We start from the raw sequence: 17,888 nt of genomic DNA on the forward strand, positions 1-17,888 counted from the left end.
ATTTACATATGACATAAAAATAAAACATACAGTGTCTTCAAACTCCTACTTAATCGATATCATTTTTTATTTTTTAAAAACAATGAAGAAAAAAAACACAAAATTAGAATTTAATGTTAAAAACTTTTAGTGACAGATTTCTGGGCTTTTGTGGCGACTGTTGTTGCCACTAAAAGTCTAGTTCTTTTGTAGTGAATCCTAGTTGGCAACGCTAGGTGGAAGGATTAGTCCCACGTGGCTCAATAAAAATTTGGGGTGTTAACTCTTGAGGATATTTGTGGTCTCTTAGGATAACAACAGGGGCATTTTTTATCCCAAAATGTAACGAAGGGTATAAGTGGTCTATTTCACATAGTTCAGGGGCAATTTTAACCCTTTTCCGTATATATTATGTGTTTCTGATTTAAAGTTTATATGAAATTCTCAAAATCTCAATAGTCACTTTCTTAATATAACCAGTAACCGTATATGTTATAATAGTTACTTCACCCTCTTTATTTTTGACAAAAAACTTTTTTATCGAATTCATTTTTTTTATGAGTGCTTGACAATCTTCATTTTTCTTTACTATATTTTTATTTATATGTTGATCAAGTTTGTCTACATATCATTCCTTTTGTATTTTTGTTACTCATTATTTCTCTTCTGGGGGGGACAATGATAATGTGAATTTTCTCAAAAATACAAAATTAAACTTTAAAAATATCTTATAATCATTGTATGATATTGTTCTAAATATTCATTTTTTTTTTTATCATACTTTCATATTATTTGGTTTATAAAAGTGGTCAGCTTTGCTTTTGGAAAGCTAATGAGGAGTCGTCTACATTTTTTGAGATGCTAAGAGGTTTATTTCATCAAGTTCATGTAGTCAAACTTAAAGATTTTTAAAATATTTGCTTTCTTTATTTTGTAGTAATAATTGAAACTTTATATTTTACTGGCAATTTTAATATTTTTTTGGACACCCCTTTCACAATTTTGTAGTTATGATTTTTTTTCCCTTTTTATTTGTAATAAAAAAATTGTTTATTTTTTTTGTGTATTTAAGTTTATAAGGTTCTCAAATTGTTGCAAATGAAAGGCTTTGAGCAATTGAGAATTCCATCATATGTTTGAAAATGGTATAATTTTAAATGGAAAGAGATGAATTATTTTTATTTAGTGTTATATTATTATTATTAGCTAATAATTTCATATATTTGTTAAATAGTCCAAAGATTTTAGAGACAAATTCAGTACTATTTTTATTTATTATTTTACTTTCTACAAATCAACTAAGTAATAATATTTAGATATGTGCTAAAAATATATAATGTGAGTTATACTAAAATTTTAATATCTTATTACTATTCTTCAATGAGGTATAATTTAATAATGTAATTAAAATGAATTTATCATTGAAAATAGTTTTTTTGGACGTTAAAGGTACATTTAAGGTTATGACTATATTAGGAAGGATTTATCAAAAGAACTATTTACGATTGGTGCTTTCCATAAAAAGAAAAAGAAAAAGAAAAAGAAAATGAGTATTTTAAAATAGCTCAATTATAATGAATGCATTCTTCTAAAATATCTTGTACAATAATTTCTAATCAATTTGATATCCAGGGTTGTCATAGGAGCAATAAAAATCTTAAGGTGTTTCCACGGTTCCATCTACAAATTGTTGTTATTAGTTTCGATCGACGATCTTTTAAATCTTATGTTCACGCTTATGATTGTTAATACATTTACTTTCATTTTAGATTAAATGGATTAGAGTTAATTGTAAATTCAACTAATCTTTCTATGACCGCGCGAAGCGCGGACTTATTCACTAGTAAATAGATAAATCTTAGAAGATACTCCCTCTGTCCCTAATTACTTGTCCACTTTTCCTTTTTTAGTTGTCCCTAATTACTTGTCCATTTTGACAAATCAAGAAAGGACAAAAATTTTTTACCTATTATATCCTCAATTAATTACTTTGAAAATGGTAGAACTTTTTGAAAAGATTAAATTTTTAATTCACCCACTTCATAATTAATAGGAGAAAATGGTCAAAAGCCCCACTAACCTATAGCCGGATTCCCAACTACACACTCATACTTTACGGGGGTCCTATTGCCCCCCTTAACATTTTTTTCTCCTAATTTTCTCACCCTTATTTGCTGACGTGTCCACATAAACCAGATATAATTAAATGTTTGTTTACACGCGCTGCCACATAATGACTGGACCCCAGAACCCACGAATTTCCTTTAATCTTTTCATTTTCCTCTTTTTTTCTCTAAACCCTAACCTTTTTTTGATCTGACCAAATTTACCCCATTCTCTTCGATCTGAGATTTCGTTCCAATCAAAGTTTGCTGGGAAGGTTGGGGAAGGTTCGTTTAGCTTTTTTCGTTTGTTGGGTCGAAGTTTTCTCTAAGTAAAGGTTAGTTCTTTTAGTTCTTTACTAGCGATTTTGAACGATATTGATTATTGTGTTTGATCAAGTCCTAAAGCTTCAAGCTTTTTCGAAATTGAAACTACAGTTGAATGCTTTGACAAGTAAATTCAAGTTTTAAGCTGATTTGGGAGAGAATGAAGGAATATACCGTTGGAGATTTGTCAACTATTAGAAGAATTGAGAAAAAAAGGAAGAAAAAGAGAGTTTGATTTTGGGAGAGATGAGATTATACCATTGGAGATTTAATATAGCTAATTTGGACTCACACGTGTAGTTTTCTTCAGCTTTTAACGTTTTATTTTTTGTTCTTACACGCCAAGGGAGTTGATCTCACCTTCTTGGACATGTCAGCAAATAAGGGTGAGAAAATTAGTAAAAAAAAATGTTCAGGGGGGTAATAGGACCCCCGTAAAGTATGAGTGTGTAGTTGGAAATCCGGCTATAGGTTGGGGGGGCTTTTGGTCATTTTCTCTAATTAATAGGGGTAAAATGGTAAAGTCACTATGTCAATTATTGTTTTCTTAATAAGTGTGTCAATTCAAAAGTGGACAACTAATTAGGGATAGAGGGAGTATACAATAGATAGTGATTCATACATTCAATATGAGAACATATATTACACCAATGCAAATAAAGAGTTTTAAAACGGGTTGTGATTGGAGATTAAATTGAGCTCAATTAAAGATTCTTTTAAATGGGTTAAGATTTGAGTGGGTTGAGGTTGTGTAAATTTAAATTTTATGTAGATATACAAACACAATCATTGATACATATATAGTAGTTACATATATACAATTATCTAATCGATATACATATACAATTCACCTCTCTTCACTCTCTGCTTTCTCTCGCTCGCCTCTCTCCTCTCTCTCTTAATCTCGTTCTCCACCCTAGATTAACACAAAGAACATATACATATACAAACACAATTTTCATAGCACAGACGCCCGATTTATACAAATCACCGCGATTTGTACAAATTGTTGCGATTTATACAAATTAGATGCTATAGTTTGCTATGGAGCGCAAATAGCAAAATTGTAGCTATAGAGCGCTAATATGATTTTTATGTTTGCTAGTCCCAAAATTTACTCTTCAAATTATCTTGAGCCCAACTCATAAAATTATGAGTGGGTTACCTATATTTGAGCTCATTTTGACACCCTTAATTAGTGTTGTGGATTCAATGTCCTAGAGTTTTTCAATTCGGTTTTTATATGTTAGAGGGGGCAAACGATCGATATCTAATATTGATTTCGTTTTAATGTTTTGATAATTTTTTATCAAGGAAAAAACATTGATCGTCTTAGTCCAAGATTTTAACCACTTTGTTGGAATTGACTTTGGAAATCAACATTCAGATTTTACGTACACTACTTTAACCTATTAATTAAAATTTAGGAGAGTGTTCATCTAAAAGTAACTGACCATTCTAAACTCAATATGCAATCTCAAGACTGAATAATCTATGTATAATTTTACATAAACTTGTATATATGTGGTGTATAATAATATATAAACTTGTATATATAAGATGTATAATCATTTGACTCGTTATAAACAGTGTTGTCGTCTTCATAACACTTTCTAACTCAATAATAAGAAATTTCTTGAACCACAAGGTATAATCATTGAGTTTAAACCATATCTTTTTTTCACAACCAAGGGCAATTGATATATGTTTCGGCTACTTCCTCGACTTGTCTCCGTTCACAAAAAAACATATACCAAATGATTTTGGTTGTTGAAGTAGTAGCCAAAACAACTATTTGGAACATTTATAGTTGCGTATCGATCAAGCATTGCATCAAAATATATAGTAAAGTTAGAACAAAATATGTGAATCAAAGACTCATCACACAACAAGCAAAAGAGGAAAATAACTATTGAGATACTATAAAATGACACGAAATTAGCCCTCTACGAAGTCTACATAGATATAAAAATATGTGGTACATCCGCAAACGGATCAAGGGATATAGAAGAAGGGTGTTCATCCTAATTCACTCAATAAAAAATAACACTAATATAAAAAGGTTATTTTTGAATATTTTATGTTTATGTCAAGAGTTTGAATCTCCTAAACACAAGATAAAGGATTGACTCAATAGTTTAGGGAGTTCAAAATTTACCTTGAAGTTTTAACTCCAAATCCTAGATACTACATTTTTATTTTTCGAACCCCCTTAATAAAAATGATAAAAGTGTCACTCGATACATCAACCGTAAAATTCAGTAGGAATCAAATTAAAAACAAGGTTATTAAATAATGTACAAAAGCAATAATATTTTTTTCCGATTAGAGTTAGAACTTTATTATTTTTCTTTTTAATTGTTTTCACTACCGTCATCAACCGTTCTCTTTTTTTTTTTTTTTGATTCCCAATACATTTTCATAAAAAATCTTCCCACGATATATAATTAGTTGAATACATATTTCATGTCCAAGAATCTTAGGGGAATTATTTAAAATAGTCGACTAAATAAATAAAAACAAAATTAGGCTGATCCCACAAAAATGTCATCATCATCGAATGCAAGTATAGTATAACTTTCAAATATTCTTTTTATTTTAAAAAAACTATTTTCTTTTTAAATTTATCTTACTCTTTCAAATTTTGTATTATAAGATCATATATGTATAATTTAATTAAAAATATTTAGAAGCTTTGGGTAAGAGTCATAGAATTATTGGACTTTCCAAATAAAATCTAGGGAATAAGACACAAGTACCTCCTAGACTTTAATAGAAATCTCAGAGACACACCTTCATTAAATCAAGGTTTTATTACCCCTCAAACTCTTTTTTATATAATTTTATACTTTTTTTTTTTACTTATGTGGCATCCAAACATTTCCCACACGCGTTAACTATGTGGAGTCACAGAGTGTGCCACGTAAGTCAAATGGTGTATAAAACTACAAATAAAATGAGTTCGGAGGAATAATACGACGTTAGTTTAATTAAAGTATGTCTCAATAATTTCGGTCATAGTCTAGGGCTACTTGCATCTTATTCCGAAAATCTATGTGAAACATGGAATAATAATTGGGATGATCTTAGCCGTACACGTGTCAAGCTTGACTGTCGGCAAATGGCGATCTTCACACTAACGGAAAGTGGCGATGTCTGTCCAAATCTTAATAAACATAAAGTAGTATGAATAATAATAATAAAATACACTATATGTTTTTGTTTTCCATAAAAAAACAAAAACAGTTCATAGCACAAAATATTTCACGTTAATAAAATTCATAAAAAAAACCACACTTCAAAGGGCGTGTAAACATTTTATCTTAATGCAATTATTAACAACTATTTTCATTACTCAAAAACTTTACTGTTTTTTCGTAGCTCACTTAGAAAACTAGAAATCATTCATAAGTTTTTATTTTACATTTAATGAGAGTATATTATAACTACACAAATTTTATTCAAAAAGGAGGATTAATATTAAAACTATTTTCATTGTTATTATACTAGTATTAAATATTATTTATCATGTTTAAATTATTATTTTTATTTTATTATGATTATGCTTCTTTTTTTTTATTTTTATGACAAGGAAAATCCGCAGCCGCTACTCTTTGGGTGCGCATAGGGTAAAATCTCCGCTCCTATGATATGTTTTTATTCATTTTAATAAGCATTCTTAAATCGAAAATCTTTCAAAAATATATTATGTACCACAAGATAAAATTACGTATATTTTATTCTCATCATACTCTACCAATAACATTTATATCTTGTTGTATAGATAAAAAAAAAGTTGTTTAAACTTAAAAAATGAATAATCCAAACAAAATCTTCACTCTAAAATCTCTTCATTACCCTACAAGACAACACAAAATTAGTTACATAATTTATCGATAATTCCTAAGTAAATGAAATTAACATGACATTATAAGATTTTTATTGTTTAGGTGCGAAATTTTATCGAAAACTTTAATCTTTATGAGTTATGAGTTATGACCCACCACCTTTTTGATGACTTAAAAGTGTTTAATTATGTGAAAACCCCACAAGCACAAAAAACACAACAAAAACACGTTCTAGTAGTCTCTTAGCTTCACTTTCACTGAATCTTGAAAAAAAGAAGAAGGGAACTTTGGAAGAAGAAGAAGAGCAAAACGATGTCGTTTGTATTGGGTGTTGTGATTGGGGTTTTAGTTGGAGTTGGTTTGATAGTTGGCTTTGTTAAATCTGAAAATTATCGATCCAAATGCCGTTCTGAACTGGTTAGTTGAAAATTGAGTTCTTTTACTTCTGTTTTAGTTGAATTATTAGTTATTAAGAAAAGGGTATCTTTAGTGTTTTTATGGTTGCATTTTTATGTATGATTTGTGTGGTTGTGTGTGTATAGTATTTTTGCGATGACTTCTTCATTTTCGTTATTTATTTTTCTATACTGTTTTGAACTGTGTTTTTCATGAGCTGAGGGTGTATCGAAAATAACTTCTTTACCTCAGTAGGAGGTAGGGTAAGGTATGCGTACACTTTCACTTTAGCATTCTTAGACTATGCTTTGTGGGATTATACTGGATATCTTGTTGTTGTTATTGTTGCATTTTTATGTATGATTTCTGAGGTTCATTTTTGTTATTTCTTAATCTATACTGTTTTGAACTGTTTTTTCATGAGCTGAGTGTCTATCGGAAATAGCCTATCTACCTCGCTACCTGAGTTCACATAAGGTGAAGTCTGTGTACACTTTAGCCTCCCTAGACCTTATTTTGTGGGATTACAGGGATATGTTGTTGTTGTTGTTGCATTTTTGTGTGTGATTTGTGAGGTTGTCTACAGTATTTTGCGATGGCTTCTTTATTTTTGTTATTTCTTTCTCTTTACTGTTTTGAACTGTTTTTTCCGTGAAGTGAGGGTCTCCTGGAAACTGCCTCTCTTCCTAGAAGGTAGGGGTAAGGTTTGCGTACACTTTACCTTCCCAAGACTCTACTAAAGACTTCATTTTGTGGGATTACATTGGATATGTTGTTATGTATGTTGTTGTTGTTGCTGCATTTTTATGTATGTTGTTGAATTTGAACTGTAAAGGCTACTACAATTGCGGCGTTTGCTAGAATGACAGTGGAAGATTCCAGAAAGATTTTTACACCAGAGCAGTATCCTCCTTGGGTTGTTTTCTCCAATCAGCAGAAGGTTAATTTTTATTTGAACTTACTTTTTAATGTTAAATTTCCTCATACTTATGATTAGTGATTTTTTTTGATGTTTTTTTTTCATGTTTAACACTTACAGTTGAATTGGCTTAATTCTCATCTTGAAAAGATCTGGCCTTTTGTGGATGAGGTTAGTCTAAATGTCTATGCATCTTTGGTTATGTTAATTTTTGAGTTTCCATTGATTTTTTCCTACTCCTCCATTTCAACTTTTGAGTTTCTCATCTTGTATTCAGGCAGCATCAGAACTGGTAAAGTCAAGTGTGGAGCCAATTTTGGAACAATATAGGCCTATGATTTTGGCATCATTGAAATTTTCCAAGTTCACTCTTGGTACGGTTGCACCTCAGTTCACAGGTTAGATGATGATGGCCAGTATTAACGTTCTTCAGCAGTTGCATTTTCTATTTCTGTGTCATATTGTCATATAAGGAAAGGAAATAAACAGCATAGAAAACTTTAAAGTGGCTGTTTCTTTCCAAACAAAGAAAAAGATAAAACAATGAAGAAGTAGTTAGCTTTCACTCATACTCGTCCCAATTTATGCTTTTGCATGTGTAAAATTTATATTTAGAAGTAACAATCTATTTACGTATAACTTAAAAATGTTTATTTAGCTTATATATACAGATTAAACTTTACAGAAAGTGCAGATTTTATCTCTTAATAATTGTATTATGCTGCAAAAAGCCTTTCGTTCCACCTTTATAAAACTTTCTTGAGGAAGGAATGAAGCTCATGCAACATTCGAAATGATGAAAAATGGAAATACAGCTTCTTCTGCTGCTACTAGAGCAGTCTTCTTCTACTCATCAGATCCTCCCCGTAGGTACTTTCTGCATTTGTCAACTGCCTTTAACACACTTTGGGGTAGTATATATACTGAGCTGTCTGATCCCCAAAAAGTTGTGTAATGGGGAAAGGACTGAGTTGAAAACTTGTAGTCTTCTAGCATATGATACAAGCCTAGCAGGAACTGAGCATATCTTAGTTGTGATCTTCTCCAATAATTGGTGGCATTCCAATTTAGGACATTTCTTTGGAGACAATGGTAGTCCCAGTCATCTTATATAGGGAAAGATCCCAGGGAGAAACCAGTCATCTCCAGTAGGCTGTTCACTGTATCGTCATCACCACCTAGAAAGATACTGGGATTTCTCCAAATAGCCACTAAATCAGTAGTCATAGTGCAGGGGTGGATAGCCTCCATAACTCTGTTGACAGATGCTTGATTCCCTTTGATTATTCTAAAATTTTGCATATAGATCATCTAAGAAATTACATGGACCAGTTTTATCCTAACCAAAAGTCATACTCATTAGTGTTTCAAAAGGTGCGGGCATGAGGCGAGGTGTTTTACCTGACACAGGGCGAGGTGCAAGCCTGAGGCTTGGGGCGTAAGTTCCTTGGATTTTTTTAATAAATATTTAATGAATTAATAAGATAAGCATATAATAAATTCAAATTGTAGAAATTTCAAGTTTATAAAATTAGTGGAAAATGTATATATGTACATAGATGTGCTAACATATGCACAAACATTACAAATAATTTTCTTTTACAAACTTGGACAAGTGGAAAAACCAAAGAGTTCATTACACTTGTAGTGTGGTAGTAATGGAACATACTTAGTATTGTAAAAATGTTATTTCCTAATAATTCAGAAAACCAATTACAGATACTCATTATCATACAAATAAAGCATTTTTTGAAAAAAGTATCTACAACAATATCTAAACTTAAGTGTCCAAAAGGAATTGCAAAACATAACACTAACATGAAAAGAATAAAGAGACAGCAAAAAAGAAATTCGTACATGGACGGTAGTTGGAGTCGGCGGCTCTCCCAATTCTGACAAAAATAAAGCATGATGAACGATCCTTCTATGAGAAGCGTGGGAGCAGAGCAAGTGTTGGAAGACAAAAGCTTACTTTGCAGCTGACAATTTGCTAATAAAGAGCCAAAGAGTATTTGGTTGCTTAGTAAACGACAAAGAGAAAGGATTATACAATCAGAGCTAACAATTATAAAGCCCTTGGTCTTTTGAGTTCTTTTGAGAATTTACAATGAGTTGACCTTTGTGTATTTTAAGTATTAAAAAGGGACTTATTTAGCAATTTACTTCCAATTTTGGAGAGTTCTCTTGGCTTATGCTCCAAATGAAGGACTGAAAGTTTGGGACTTATGTCTAAGTGAATGGCCAGAGGGTTGGGACTTACGCCCCATGATTTTTGCAAGCCAGTCCTCCTTGGTGCATTTTAGCCCCTTCTCCAAGGAAGGGCCTTTGAAAACATTGATGCTCATTATCCTTAACTTCACCGTCATAGTAGTCATAACGATTCTCCAATACCATTGTCTCTTTGAGAAGTCAAAATGTGAATGATCAAGATATGTTAAAGAATGGATCTTGGGTCTAACTCAACCCCAAAAATTAGCTCATAGGGTGAGGATTGTCCAAATCCATTTGAGCAGACCAAATATCGTTTCCATATCTGATGTGGGACTCTTAACACTTCCTCGCACGACAGACCTTCTTAACTGGAGCATGGACAAAGAATTGTGATGGGTCTGGCTCTGATACCATGTTAAAGAATGGATCTTAGGCCTAAACTCAACCCCAAAAGCTAGCTCACGGGGTGAGGATTGTCCAAGGCCATATAAGAAAACCAATTACTCATCCCATATTAGACAAAATAATGGAGAAGACAACTGTACCTGATGAAGCTATTTGAACAATAATTTAATGTGTCTGTCATCTCATTTAAGCCGTGTAAAAAAATTGCCTGTGAGGAGAAATACATTTTATTCGACACATTTTTGGTGCTCATACTGGTTTTATCTTTCAGGAATTTCTATTCTTGAAGGTGGAAGTGAAGGTATTACCATGGAATTAGAGATGAATTGGGATGGGAACCCAAGCATTATACTCGATATCATGACATACGTTGGTGTAGGATTACCAGTGCAGGTAATTTAGTTGGTACTTGCTGATTAACATTACACTGAATAGCTTCTGCTCCTCAGAGTTGGTGACATTTTTGTTTCTTTGCTACACTTGATATGATCTCGATTGTGCTGACATGCTAATTGCCTCTGAGATATCAATTGTTTCCATTGTAATTTTTGTTTCATTGCTACACTTGATATGATCTAACATTCGAGCTGCATGCTTAGTGCCTCTGAGATATCAATTTGTTTCCATTGTAAATAACTCAAATTTATAATGACTGAGCTATTTGTTACCATCTTTAAGCTTGGATATTTTTTTTGAGAATGGTAACATAGCTTGCATTTGTTAGTATCAGGACCCAAACTTGGACCATGACTGATACAGATTTCCACTGTGCAAATCTGCTGATCCAGTACTCACAACAAGAGAAACCTAATGAAACCTTCACAGAATTCTCAAAGAGCATATTTAAGCAAAAATAAATATCTAGTAACAGAGTACTTAACAACAAGAAGGATCAATACAAGTACTTCTTAACTATCCACTAGACATTCCATTATGCTAGAGTTCTCTGGTAGTGTTTTTTCCTTTTTTCATTCCCACCCTGTAGAATCTGCTTGTTCTAGGACTCCATCTTAGAAAGATGGCTGGCCCTTGGTTTTACTTCTCAACTTGTCCATTTTAACATGTTTATTTTGCCACCTATCTGTATTTTTATTTATAAGTTTACACTGCCACCTATGTAGTGACTTTCTATTTGTTTCCAATATATTACATTATTATTTCTTCCTTGAGCTGAGGGTTTATCGGAAACAATCTCTCTACCTCCCAAGGTAGGGGTAAGGTCTGTGTACACACTACCCTCCCCGGACCTCACTTGTGGGATTAAACTGGGCATGCTGTTGTCGTTGTATATTATATTATTATTTCTTGCTTTTCTCAGGTAATTTGATTTCACGTTGTGATTATTTTCTCCCTTTTTAGGTGAAAAACATTGGATTTACTGGGATTTTCAGGCTGATCTTCAGGCCGCTTGTTGATGAGTTTCCCTGCTTTGGAGCTGTTTGTTATTCACTAAGGAAAAAGGTGTTAATTTTATTTCTCTTTCATTCTAAAAGGCTATTTAGCGCACTGAATAATTTGTTCTAATACAAGTGAGTGTGATCACATGTGTACATACACGTGCCAAGTCAACTTATGAATGCTACTTGCACAATATGGAAGGAGACATGTTACGTAATGCTTGGGTTTAGAGTTAAGTTAAGGATTTGGATGATTATCTAACACCAACTTGGTCAATAGCACATGGATTTACCAACTGATTCGTGGATTTAGATGCTGATGTTTCAGGATTTTGTTTTTTTTTATGAAGGAGAATTAAGTCCAAATCTGTATCTTGATGGACATGCATGAGTCATGACACCTAACATGTCCAAAATTAATAATCCTGTATATTGGTTTTTGTTGAGGTGTAGCCCTGTAAGGTCCACATCAGATGCAAGCTCGCCTGGACAGCCACACACACCTAACACCAGACCTAACTTACATAAGGAAAAGAATGACAATAAAATCTTTTCTGGTCTGCAGAAGAAGCTGGATTTTACGCTTAAAGTGGTTGGCGGTGACATGACAGCAATACCTGGCATTTCTGATGCAATTGAGGTTTGGGAAAAACTTTACCATCTAATTTTGTTACTCATATACTCATATCTTCTTATCTTTCATTTACTTCTGCAGCTTGATTAGATATCATAACCCATAGATGTTCTAGAAGTGGATAATGCTGCCATAGACTTATCTTGTGTTTCGTTTCCTTTCTAGAAAAGGGTGGAAGAAACTGAATGAACATTAAATACCTATGTGATTAGTACAACGATAATTTTGTATTTTTAATTTCATATTCTCAATAACATTGTGTTTATTAAATCAGTAAAAACGTAGTTATGTTTCCACTTTTTTAAACAATGGAAAAAAGCATTCATACATTAGCAAGGTCCGGGGAAGGGCCGCACCCCAAGGGGTGTGATATAGACAGCCTACCCTAATGCAAACATTAGGGGTTATGACTCAACCTGTGACCTATACACAGAGACAACTTTATCGTTGCTCCAAGGCTCCCCTTCATAAATGTAGCTATGGTATACTAATGACAATTGAATATCTAATGAGAGTGGAGATGAAATTTTTTCTAGTATAAATTGATTTTTTTTTATCTTTTGGTGTATTTCAGAACAACTGTTTTCATTCGTAAGAACATGAGGACGAGCCATTTGTTTGTTTGAATTGTTCTCTCATGATTTGTGATTTTTGCTCTCAAGGTTTGGGAAAGTTAGAAAAGTGTTTCTTATGGCTTCATACTGTCCAGGTGTACTAAGTGAATTTCTCTATACAGGGCACCATCCGCGATGCCATTGAAGACTCTATCACATGGCCAGTCCGAAAAATTATTCCCATTTTGCCTGGGGATTATAGGTACTCCTTTCTATAAGAGAGACTTCAAACCTTGTCATTTTCACTAACCCAGTTTGTTTGGGCTGTCCAATAGTGGTTCCAATTGAACGCATTCACTTTCACATGTAATCGAGATGACTTTCTTCCATTTTCCATCTAGTCTCTGACGTAAAAAATTAATATGTTTAATTTTATAATGACCCCATGTCTTCGTGGAAGGTGTTAAATTAAGATGTTTATCTAAATATTGACCCTGAAAAGACAAGCTAAACGTTTTAATCTGTTAAGGCAAAACCTGGACTTTGACTGCTTTTTCAGTTTTATTAAAGTCAACTTGTCATGGGAATGGGAATCTATTAGAAATATACAGCAACAGGTCAGTTTCTATTGGATCCTGTGTATGTCGAGGCTACACTGTGATCTTACCTTTTACCGAACTTCAATGTTATTTGGATCCTTCCCTGTAGCACCCGTGTCAATTCAACACGATTTGGGAGTATTTGGTTTATCTCATATATATATATATAACATAAAGTACTAGACACTTTGCTAGATAAATTATGACTAAATTAGTAATGATTTACAAAGAATTTAGTTATACTAGCTTTAATTTAATACAACAACATACCCCCAGTATAGTCCCGCAGTCCCACAAGCGGGGTCTGGGAAGGGTTGAGTTTTACGCAAATCTTACCCCTGCCTTGGCAGGTAGAGAGGCTGTTTCCAATAGACCGTCGGCGCAGTGAAAACAAAAACACAACATTTATGAAGATATAAGCAGTAACAACAACAGGATAACTCCACTTAATTGTGACACAATATATTCTTATTAGCCATATTGTAGCACCAGACAAGTACTTTGAACCGTAATCCTAGAATTATGTGATGAAGAGTCCAACCTCTAGATCTACATCTGTATCAGATTCCCGCATTCGTATCCAAGTAACATAGATGATTAATAGAATTTTGTAATTCTGTGAATAAAGAAGAAAACATGTATTTGTTGACTTTCTTCTCTACTTATCTAACCTTGCTGGGCTGAGACGCCATTTTCTATTTGACAATCTACTTTATTGTTATTAGTGACCTTGAACTGAAACCTACTGGAGTATTGGAGGTGAAACTTGTTCAAGCAAAAGAGTTAACAAACAAAGACATCATTGGTAAATCTGATCCTTTTGCTGAGTTATATGTACGCCCTGTACGAGATAGAATGAAGAAGAGCAAAACAATTGTAAGTATTTCGTCTGCTATATAGAAGAATTTGGGTAATACATGTATCGAGTTAACATTTAAATGACCATTGTTCTTTTCAGAACAACGAACTGAATCCAATCTGGAATGAGCATTTCGAGTTTGTAGTTGAAGATCCATTGACACAACACTTGGTGATAAAGATCTATGATGATGAAGGGCTTCAGGCAGCTGAACTAATTGGATGCGCACATGTTCGTTTGAATGAGCTTGAGCCTGGTAAAGTGAAGGATGTTTGGTTGAAGTTGGTGAAAGATTTGGAGATCCAGAGAGACCAAAAGAATAGGGGCCAGGTGACACTTGCATCCCCTTTTGTTTTCTGTGATCCTTCTCCATATTGGAACTTGCCACTATCAATTTATTGTACATACAACTTCAATTTTGATGGAACATATATATATATATACTAGTGGAGTACCAATCAATAATGTTTGAGAACCAAGTGTTTTTTCAACAATAATCAGATCAAACTGCATATAATTGTTGTAGATTGAGTGCCATACATAGTCTAGGTGAATTTTATTGAGTTTGATCCTACAGACGTTACCCAAAAAAAACTGCAAATAACAGTTCTTGCTGATTCAATCCACCTTTACTACTAAACAAGACAGTTAACTAGCGGTGAAACCTCCAATTATATAATCAATATCTCAATCAGTCCGATAAACTTTCGTGTATGAGATCTACATCAGTGACTTTCTTCCTCTTAAAAACAACGATTTCTCACTTGCGAATGTAAACAAATTCATGCAGTACTCTATTTTTAGCATAACAAAGCATTCTGAACAGTAACTATAGCAAAATAGTACTTTGATTATCACATTATTTTGTTGTAGTTACTTTTCAAAATGTTTTGCTATGCTTTCACTTTTGTTTATTCCTTTTCTGGTCTGTTTTTCCTTGAGGCAAGGGTCTACGAAAATGGCCTCTCTACCTCTAAGGTAGGGGTAAGGTCTGTGTACACTCTACTCTCCTCACACTGCACTTTGCGGGACTACACTGGGTATGTTGTTGTTGTACTCCATTTTTAGCTCTCTATGTGAACTATTCCCTTCATCTTTGCTTTAGGTGCACTTGGAGCTATTGTATTGTCCTTATGGCACGACGAATGGATTTAGTAACCCTTTTGCCGATAATGTACAATTGACTTCACTGGAGAAGGTTCTTAAAAGTGGAGCAGAAGCTGCCCAAAATGGAGGTGAAATCAATAGGAGGAAGGATGTAATAGTACGAGGGGTACTTTCTGTAACCGTGATATCAGCTGAAGATCTGGCCCCAACTGATCTAATGGGGAAAGCTGATCCGTATGTTGTAGTTACAATGAAGAAGACTGAAACAAAGAACAAAACCAGGGTATCATTTCTTATTATTTGAATATCGAACAAAAATTATCCATTTCTAAAGTAGTTTGCCTTAAAATTCTTAATCAATAACTAGGAATAATGTTGATTATATTTTCTTTTCATTTTAGGTTGTACCGGAAAGCTTAAATCCAGTATGGAATCAGACTTTTGACTTTGTCGTTGAGGACGGATTGCATGATATGCTAATTCTAGAATTGTGGGACCATGACACCTTCGGAAAGGTAAGAGTACTTCCCTTTAATCAATTCCAAAATACTTATCCTATTGCTATTGGTTTTGGTACAAAATTAACGTTGATAAACCAGGACTTAATATAGATATTCAGATACCAATGTTTCCTGATGTGAGATTTTCTTAAGCTGAGATGCCTTATTTTGAGTTGTCTGATGATTTCGGACATACTAGAATCGTTTTGGAAAATTTAAGTTCTGATAGATCTAAGACTACCAACAACATGAGCAATTGAAAGAACTAAGAGTTAGCCCTCGGTATTACAAATGTGTTCATCTAGTTACGGTGTTCCTGAATTTTAATTGAATGATCAGCATTTAAATTTTGTTAATAAATTCAACATGATATTACTGTGTTTAAAGAATAAGATGATTAGGGAGAAAAAAAATTATGCCTTGATTAAAACCAAAAAAAAATCATGTCTCGTCATTTCTCCAAGGATCATTTGCCTTGTGCTCGGCCTACCAGCAAAACAATGTGGTCATCTTCAATTGTTTTCTTGCTATACAAACACTATATTAGTACAAAATGAACTGCCAAGGGTAATGGTGGAAGAGGCTGGTCTGAATTAGGCCTTTGTTACCCTTTTTTTCCATGACGGTGGCATTCAGTGTGTACCTCCACTATCACACTGGTGCCTGCTATCCCACCAGCTTGTACGCACCTTAACTCATACTGGGTACTTGTGCGCACCTCAATGATCACACTGGGTACCTACTCTCCCCCCACCCATACATTTACTGTTTAACTTAGTCCACCAAGGCTTAAGATCAACTATTCCATTGCGTACCTGCCATCTCCCCACCCATACAGGTACCGAGTAACTTAGTCCACCAAGGCTTACTGTCGATCGAAGGTGCTATGACACTTGAGCTCAAATCTAACCTTTAAATCAAGGCTTAGGCAGATTTGAAGAAATTACCTAGTGTATTTTGCCTTCGTTGGGGTTTGAACCAATGACTTCATGTTTCTCCTCCCACTTCATTGACTAGAACTACCAAGGCTATATCCTTGGGCCTTTGTTTCTTTGTTTTTTTTATTCTCCCTCTTTTGATATACTTATGCTATTCAATGTGTGGAGATGGTTCCTATTCCTTTTCAGTTTACCCATCCGATATCCTAAGTCCACTGGGCCTGACTAACTCAGATTCACGTTGGATAGCGCTCACCACCAAAAGGTTCTCCATAACATGTGAAACATTAGGGTTATTCGCTATATAGTATACAGAAAGAGATCCATCTAAGTATTAAACAAATCCTATGTATTAAGATATAAGATGGTGTTCTTGAGGAATTTTTCCCTTTCAATTTATTTTTTGAAGTACCACTGCTACATCAATCCTAAACAACAATATACCCGGTGTAATCCCACAAGTTGGATCCGGGTAGGGTAGTGTGTACGCAGACCCTACACAGACCTTACCCTTACCTTGGAAGGAAGAGAGGTTTCTGATAGACCCTCGGCATCAATCTAAAGTCTTCCTATATTAGCTGCATTCATTTCCAATACTAACAATTTCTTTTGTTGGCAGGATTACATGGGAAGGTGCATATTGACATTGACAAGAGTACTGATGGAAGGTGAATATAAAGAAATCTTTGAACTAGATGGAGCTAAATCGGGGAAACTGAACTTGCATCTCAAATGGGCACCACAGCCCTTATACAGAGACTCCTAATGATAATATCATATGATATGTTTTTGTTCTTGTAAGAGTTGTACAGACACAAGTTGCTTCGATTATGTACATCGATCGTAGGCTATATGAAAATTTGTATAATAATAGTAGTACATTTTTGTAGATGATTGTTTTGTTAATGCTGAGTTGGTTTACATATATAGATTATAGAGTGAAGCATTTTGCTTGGTTAAAAGGAATTTATGTAGAGAGGTGGCATAAGGCTGCAGTTTTTTTTAAAGAAAAATTACAAGGTGTAGCTAATTTTTTCACTATTCAGAAAATTACCATTCGTAGCTATACTTTGAATCTGTAGCAAATTCCCTAATTCATTGTATTTCTGTATT

The 17,888-nt window shown here is 33.6% G+C and overlaps 1 protein-coding gene across 1 annotated transcript; it reads left to right on the forward strand.

Annotated features, from left to right (window-relative positions):
* Positions 1–6,427: 6,427 nt before the first annotated feature.
* Positions 6,428–17,805, forward strand: LOC102605806 (synaptotagmin-5-like). Its single transcript, XM_006359428.2, has 13 exons — positions 6,428–6,673; positions 7,488–7,592; positions 7,692–7,742; positions 7,849–7,969; positions 10,459–10,580; positions 11,547–11,648; positions 12,150–12,224; positions 12,955–13,034; positions 14,097–14,247; positions 14,330–14,560; positions 15,336–15,620; positions 15,739–15,852; positions 17,395–17,805. The coding sequence occupies exons 1-13, from the start codon at positions 6,569–6,571 to the stop codon at positions 17,539–17,541; spliced, it is 1,689 nt and encodes a 562-aa protein (XP_006359490.1). The 5' UTR covers positions 6,428–6,568; the 3' UTR covers positions 17,542–17,805.
* The last annotated feature ends 83 nt before the right edge of the window (positions 17,806–17,888 follow it).

This window comes from Solanum tuberosum, unplaced genomic scaffold (genome assembly GCF_000226075.1).
Source record: "Solanum tuberosum cultivar DM 1-3 516 R44 unplaced genomic scaffold, SolTub_3.0 scf00300, whole genome shotgun sequence".
Classification (NCBI taxonomy): domain Eukaryota; kingdom Viridiplantae; phylum Streptophyta; class Magnoliopsida; order Solanales; family Solanaceae; genus Solanum; species Solanum tuberosum.